Source organism: Entamoeba dispar, genomic scaffold (assembly GCF_000209125.1).
Source record: "Entamoeba dispar SAW760 scf_1105229460261 genomic scaffold, whole genome shotgun sequence".
Lineage (NCBI taxonomy): Eukaryota > Evosea > Mastigamoebida > Endamoebidae > Entamoeba > Entamoeba dispar.
The window spans coordinates 2,309-9,123 of record NW_001854104.1 but is presented as its reverse complement, the minus strand read 5'-3'; the positions used below and the strand labels follow the sequence as shown (position 1 = coordinate 9,123).

Genomic DNA, 6,815 nt, shown 5'->3' with positions numbered 1-6,815 from the left:
ATATATTAATTAGTTTTTTAAAAAAAATGGGATATAATTTTCAATCTCGATTAACAGAAGGAAAGAAAGATACGTCTAAATTAGAAACTGTATATAAAATATGTAAAAATAATAGAGAATTAATGGACTCAAATCAAATTGATCAAATTGGTGAACAAATTAATAAATTTTTATTCAATTTAGTATCTAGTGTAGTTGATCCTATAGTTATATCAAATAATGAACAAATTAAAAAACTTTTACTTCCTGTAATTAAAAAAGATTGAATATTGATAAATTTATTATTCGTTTTTCTTTTCTTCTTCATTTCCGTTTTCAATTTCATTCATTTGATTAGAACTCATTTTTCATTTTAAAATGTTTAAAAGATCTAAAAGCAAAATTGAACCTTTTAAATCATTCAAAATACAACATGAAATTGAATGTATGACATTTTCACCAACTAGTAATTCAATCATAATTGGAACTACTTCTGGTAAATTATTAGTTTTTAATTCAATAGATTATTCACAACAAAAAGAAATTCAAGTCTCTGGATTTCCTACTGGTGCATTAGCAAAACAAAAAATTATTGGAATACTCAAATCAAAAGGTAAAATGGAAGAAGTTAAAGAAGTAATAGAAATGGGTAATTCAAGTGAATTTCCAATGGGAGATGCATTAAAAAAATATGATATTGGAGTTGATGAAATTGCTTCTTCTGGTGGAATTAAATGTGTTAGTGTTGTACATGATTTAAAAGTTGCAGTTGGATTTAATTCTACTCTTGGATTAATTGATTTATCTACATGTGGTGAAGTAGTGATTATTGAAGAAACAATATTAGGTCATTCAGGAATGGTACGTCATATAGATGTTTTTAATAACAAAATCATTTCATTAGCTAATGACCGTAATATTTGCATTTGGGCAAGTGATGGTAAACTATTAAAAACACTCCCAAGAACAGACGAAGACGAATATTATAATACATCACTACTTACAAATCAAGGTGATTTATTAGTTTCTGGAAGTAGACAATCAAAATATATGAATGAAAAAGGAGATATAACTCAAGTCTTTGAAGTAAGTGCATATAATATTCCAAATGACCCAACAAATGCAAAATTTATTAAATACTTTCATCATAATAGAACTTCACCACATCATAATGTTATAGTTTCTATTCAATTATTAGAAAATGGAAAGATTATAACAGGAAGTCAAGACGGTGTATTTGCAATTTGGGAAGAAACTGAATATCGTTGTTTATTTATTAAAATCAATTCAAGCCAAATAGAATACACTAAATTAAAACAAAATTGTCCTGTTCATTGTGCTGTTTATTGTGATAAATTGTTAATTGTTTCTATGAGAGATTATATAGCAGCATTTGATACAAGCTATCGTGAAGTTACTCCTCAAAGAAAGCCTAGTGAAGAGAAGTCAATGATGCCATTTGGAAGATATAAACGAGATATTACGAATATCTTTTCAGTTATGAAAAGTGAAAAAAAGTATTGGCTTTATCTCATCGTTTCAGAAGCTGGAGAAATTAATGTTGTTACATTTGACCCAAATAGTAAACCTGCATTTACTAAAACTCAAACTTTTACTTCAGATGGAAAAATTACTTCTACTTTAAGAACTCAAAAATCTTTATTAATAGGTTTTTCAAGAGGTACTGTAATGGAAATTATGTTCTAAATTTTTATTTTTTCTTATTTTTTTTATTTTTTTCTGATTTTCTAAATTTAGATACTAATAACAGAACATGAAAATAATTTAGAGAATAAATGATAAATTTAATAATTCTTATTAAGAAGATCAGCAGAAGAAAAAAATCGATCTTCACCAAACCCATATATTTAATATGATTTTAGAGTTTTAAAATTAAATTAATAAAAAAAAACTATACTTTTAAATACGAAAAGAAGAAAAAATGCCTATTTGAGTTAAAAATAACTCAGATGCATGGCAAGAAGAAAAGGCAGACAAAAAGAGACAATTAAAGTGGGATTATAGATCTCAAAATTAACTTTATTCGTTTCAATAGAAATGAAATTCTTTAGTGGATTACCTACCTTAACAAATCAAGATAAATTTAATATTGCCCAAATTGCTATTATTTTACCTATAGTCCTTCTTTGTATTCCAACATCTTTTAATAGAAGAAAAGAACTTAAGAATGACCTCTTACCAAATCCACTTATTCTTCTATGGGCCTTTATTCCATTTGTATTAATCTATGCCTTAAGAGTTCTTTGTATTGAACATATATTTCCTAAATTAGGTGACAAGTTTATATTTTATAAATCTTATTGGGAACCAGGAGTTAGAGAGTTTAGAGTTAAACGATTTGCTCTTGTTTTATTCAAAGCTATTTACTTTTGGATTAGTGCACCATTAGGAATTTTATTATTTAGATATGAAGACTGGATGCCTAGTGCATTATTTGGGAAAGGAAAACAAGACCTTGAGTTGTTATGGGAAAATTTCCCTTACCAAGAACAATCTCCAATGCTTAGTGTATATTATTGTTGGGCACTTGGATATCATTTTCATTCTCTTGTTTTTCATATGCAAAGTGAAAAAAGAAATGATTACTTTGAAAATTTATTGCATCATGTTGCTACAGTATTTCTAATTATATTTAGTTTCTGTAATAATTGTGGAAGAATTGGTGTTCTAGTATTAATTCTTCATGACATTGTAGATGCAATTATGTATATGAGTAAAAGTGTTAATGATATGCCAAATCAAGTTCCTGTGTATTGTGGATTTGCTTTTATTGCGATTTCATTTTTCCAATTTAGAATATTTACACTTGGTTATCATATCATTCCTGCTGCTGTTAATGCTAAAAATTATATTCCTGATGGAATTCCTGGTTCATATATTGTATTTTATTTATTAGTTGGATTATTATGTGTATTATGGGTGTTGCATGCATATTGGTTCTATTTAATTATTCAGATTATTGTAGTGGCAATTAAAAATAAAGGTCGATTAAAAGATCCTCATGCTTTAGGATAAAACTAGTTTTTCTAGACTTAGAATGGAAGATTTTTTGTAATTCAATTTTTTATTCATAAAAAAATATTTTTATTTGTTTTATAAAACATAATAAATTTTTGATATTATTAAACTAATAAGAAAATTTATTTGATATTTTTAATTGAATATAAACTTATTACAATTTATAAAATTAATGAGGAGATAGAAATTTTCAATAACACCCAAACTCATCCTTAAATTATGATACAGTTATATTTGTGTGTTATTTGGTTATTCAAATTTAATTTTTATTAGCTGTTATATTTTAACAAACGTATTTTGTTTATAACTTTTAAATTATTACCTTTCTTGATTCAAAAAGGAACATGCAGAGAGATATTTGATAGTTTTGATTTGTTTTCATTGAAATATAAGTTAATTATCTCAAAACTTTAAATCAAAAGGAGTGTTTATTTTTAATGAAGCCAATGGAACAGACATCAATATATTCTTTTGTTAAATCAAAAAATTTAAAAGCAGAGTTATCACATACTTTTGGTACATTGGCTGAAAGAAGAAGACCACAAAAAATTGAGGAGGTGGTTGGACAATTAAAAACTAGAGATGATATCATTCATCAAATTACAGTTTTAGGGAAGATTGATTCAATGATTTTCTTTGGACCACCTGGGTGTGGGAAAACAACATTATGTAAATTGATTAAAGGGTACTTCGAAAAGTCATTTATTGAATTAGATGGAAGCTCAATTAATACAAAAATGACTAAAGACCTTAAAAGTATTATTAAAAAAAATAAAGAAACAACACACTCTCAAACCATTATTTTTATTGATGAAATTCATTGTATTAGTCCAATAGTACAAGAACTTCTTATTGATTTGCTTAAAGAAAAAACAATTCATTTAATTGGAACAACAACCCAAGTTCCATCATTTTGTCTTTCAAAAGAATTACTTCTCTTTGTGAGGGTTATTATGTTGGAACGATTGAGTGAAACATCATTGAAGGAAATTATTAAAAGAGCAATAAATGCTGAATACTCAAAATACATAGTTAGTGATGAAATAATTAATAAGATCATCGACTCAAGTGATGGAGATGGAAGAATGGCATTAAATAATTTAGAAAGATTGATTCAATGCGCTGAGTTGGAAAAAGTAAATGAGATTAGTATAAAATTTGTTCATGAAATCATTGGAAAAAAATCTCTTAATTATGATAAACGAGGGGATGAACATTATAATTTAATAAGTGCATTTCAGAAAAGCATAAGAGGAAGTGATGAAGATGCTTCAGTTTATTGGTTAGAACGTATGATTCTTTCAGGTGAAAAACTTAGTTATATTACTCGGAGAATGTTAAGGATAGCAAGTGAAGATATTGGAATGGCAGATACTAGTGCGACAACAGTTATATCAAATGTTGCGTATGCTGTTGATGTTTTAGGGTATCCTGATTGTAAATGTTGTTTAGTTGAAGGTGTTTTATATTTAGCAAGAGCAAGAAAATCAAATTTTTTAGATGTATTAGATGCAGCAGGAAGAACCTCTAAGAAGCAAAAATACTCTGTTCCATTGGAAGTATCTTTGATGAGTAAGCATTGTCTTTTTAAATCAAAGAAGTTCTCTAATAATAAAAATATTTTTCGACCAAAACCTATTATGAAAGAAAAGCAAATGTTATATTCTCGTTTTGTAAGACCTGTAGATTATGAAAGCATCCTTCCAACACAACCACAACACTAAATTTATTTATTTTCTTCTTTTTTAGTATCATAATTCTGATAAAAGATTCAGAAAAAAGAACTTCTAATTATTATGATAATGAATAAATTTTCGAAAATTATTTATCTAACAACATATAATTTATTTCTTAGTTTCTCTTAGTATTATAGAAGGGTGTTAAAAATAATTATTAAAGAATAAATCAATTCTGTTTAATAAGAAAATTCATTTAAGAAAAAATAATTCACAATTTTATCATTTATCATACTTGTGTTGACAATATAAAGTTCTATATAGAACAAAATTATTGTATAATATAAAAATTTTTTCTAAAGTATTTTTGAGAAGAATAATAAAGGAATATCTTTTGAAAAATTATTTTTGTTATATCTTTCAATTAAATTTTTAGAATCCTCTTTTCTTAAAAAACATTTAAACAGTTATTTCAAACTGCCTGTTTTTCTAACTCTTTTTAACAATAAAAGTGGGATTATTCAATATTCTAAGTCACAAGATATAAAAATAATAACAAAAACAGAGAAATCTAAAAAATAAGATGAAAATAAATAATGATAATACCTAAAATAATTAGCATCATTATATTAATTATTCCTACTGCCTTTTCAAGTGGGATAAAGTATTGTGAGGCAACAGGTTCTGAGTCTGATCATTTTTGGTATATCAATTATTTAAATACTTTTGAAATAATTTTAGGGATTGTTATATTAGTATTTACTATAATATCAGTTCTTCCACAAGCTATCAAAATTATTAGAAGAAAAGATGGAGAAGGATTATCTCCAACATATCTTTTACTTATGACTTGTAACCAAATCTTTGCAGGAGTAAACTCTACGATTCTTAATTACCCTACAATGGCAAGTTGTCCTTATATTGGTCCTAAAAAATGTCTACCACCTTTATTATCTTATTTTCAAATGATGTCATTAGTAGTTTTAGAATTTATTATCTTTACTCTTTATTTAATATTCTTTAAAGCAAAAAAAGATAAAATTTATATCAGAGCAATATTATTCTTTTTATTATCTGTAACATTTTTAATTATATCCATATTATTAGTTTTTATTAGTATATATTGGATAGGTGAATGTCATCCATTTACTGATTGGTTTGCTTATGTATTTGGAATTTGCTCTTCTATTGTAACTTTTGTTGAATACTTACCTCAGATATGGAGAACTTTTAGAACAAAAAAATGTGGTTCATTATCATTAACCGCCAATTCAATTCAAACAATTGGATGTTTTGTTATTGTATGTTATATGTTTTTTTCAACACAACAACATATAACGACTTTAGCAACATATATTGTTTCATTTGTTCAACATACTGTCTTAGTTATTTTACAAATAAAATACGATTATATTGATAAATACTTTTGTAAGAAGAAAGGTTCAGGTTACAATGATTTTAATTTGGAAGAAATGAAAGAAAACAAAGAAACAGGTTCAATAAAAGAAAATGAAGTATATCATCAATTAATTAATCAAAATAAAGAAAAAGAAATTGTAATTGAACCAGTAAAAGAAGATATTAATGAAATTTATAATGAGATAGAAATAGAAGATGAACAAATTAATAACAGAAGTAGAGAAGAAACAGAAAATGAATTGGAACAAGTTGTAATGATTGATAGCTAATTAATACATCTATAGTTTTTTTCTATTTCTATTTCTTTTTTTTATCTTTTTTATTAAAAAACTTATAATTCATCAAGTAATGGCACGAAGCCAAGAAAAAGCACATTCTATGCTTAATAGATGGAAATTAATGCAAAATGATCAAGAGATAGGAAATCTTCAAATTAAGCCTAAACATCCAGATCAATGTAAAACAATACAAGCAGCAAAATATTGGAGACAAATGATTATTAAAGAAATTTTGCAAAAAGTAAGTGAAATTCAAAATGGTACTTTAGGAGAAAATGCTATTCGGGCATTAAATAAAGAGATAAATAGTTTAAATAAAGAAAGAATGCAGTATGAGCGTAAAATAAAACAATTAGGTGGTGTTTCTATTGTTTGTTACTTATAAATATATTTTCTGCACATAGTCTCTTATTATTTTAGGAAA

General features: G+C 25.7%; 6 protein-coding genes across 6 annotated transcripts in view, besides 7 other annotated features; all 6 read left to right on the top strand.

Moving 5' to 3' along the window:
- Nucleotides 1-28: a sequence feature (AT_rich).
- Nucleotides 1-266, top strand: part of EDI_075670 (uncharacterized protein) — a gene marked incomplete at both ends in the record, with an annotated part of 525 nt that extends 259 nt beyond the window's left edge. The window contains one exon of the mRNA XM_001733310.1: nt 1-266. This exon is cut by the window's left edge and continues 259 nt beyond it. Coding sequence (XP_001733362.1) covers nt 1-266 — 266 coding nt within the window.
- A 160-nt stretch (nt 267-426) lies between these two features.
- Nucleotides 427-1,686, top strand: EDI_075660 (uncharacterized protein; the record flags this gene model as incomplete). Its single annotated transcript, XM_001737050.1, has 1 exon — nt 427-1,686. The coding sequence occupies one exon, from the start codon at nt 427-429 to the stop codon at nt 1,684-1,686; it is 1,260 nt and encodes a 419-aa protein (XP_001737102.1).
- A 1-nt stretch (nt 1,687) lies between these two features.
- Nucleotides 1,688-1,729: a microsatellite.
- Nucleotides 1,730-1,841: 112 nt separating this feature from the next.
- Nucleotides 1,842-1,906: a sequence feature (AT_rich).
- Nucleotides 1,907-2,037: 131 nt separating this feature from the next.
- EDI_075650 (protein ASC1, putative) lies at nt 2,038-3,015 on the top strand (the record flags this gene model as incomplete). The annotated part of the gene is made up of 1 exon (XM_001737049.1): nt 2,038-3,015. The coding sequence occupies one exon, from the start codon at nt 2,038-2,040 to the stop codon at nt 3,013-3,015; it is 978 nt and encodes a 325-aa protein (XP_001737101.1).
- A 43-nt stretch (nt 3,016-3,058) lies between these two features.
- Nucleotides 3,059-3,192: a sequence feature (AT_rich).
- Nucleotides 3,193-3,455: 263 nt separating this feature from the next.
- EDI_075640 (werner helicase interacting protein, putative) lies at nt 3,456-4,742 on the top strand (the record flags this gene model as incomplete). The annotated part of the gene is made up of 1 exon (XM_001737048.1): nt 3,456-4,742. One exon carries the CDS (start codon nt 3,456-3,458, stop codon nt 4,740-4,742), a length of 1,287 nt encoding a protein of 428 aa, XP_001737100.1.
- A 279-nt stretch (nt 4,743-5,021) lies between these two features.
- Nucleotides 5,022-5,050: a sequence feature (AT_rich).
- Nucleotides 5,051-5,237: 187 nt separating this feature from the next.
- Nucleotides 5,238-5,309: a microsatellite.
- On the top strand, nt 5,291-6,382 carry EDI_075630 (uncharacterized protein; the record flags this gene model as incomplete). The annotated part of the gene is made up of 1 exon (XM_001737047.1): nt 5,291-6,382. One exon carries the CDS (start codon nt 5,291-5,293, stop codon nt 6,380-6,382), a length of 1,092 nt encoding a protein of 363 aa, XP_001737099.1.
- Nucleotides 6,383-6,417: 35 nt separating this feature from the next.
- Nucleotides 6,418-6,452: a sequence feature (AT_rich).
- A 9-nt stretch (nt 6,453-6,461) lies between these two features.
- EDI_075520 (uncharacterized protein) overlaps nt 6,462-6,815 on the top strand; it is a gene marked incomplete at both ends in the record, with an annotated part of 718 nt that continues 364 nt past the window's right edge. Inside the window, one exon of the mRNA XM_001737046.1 lies at nt 6,462-6,761. Within this exon, the coding sequence (XP_001737098.1) occupies nt 6,462-6,761 (300 nt within the window). The remainder of the gene's footprint in view (nt 6,762-6,815) is intronic.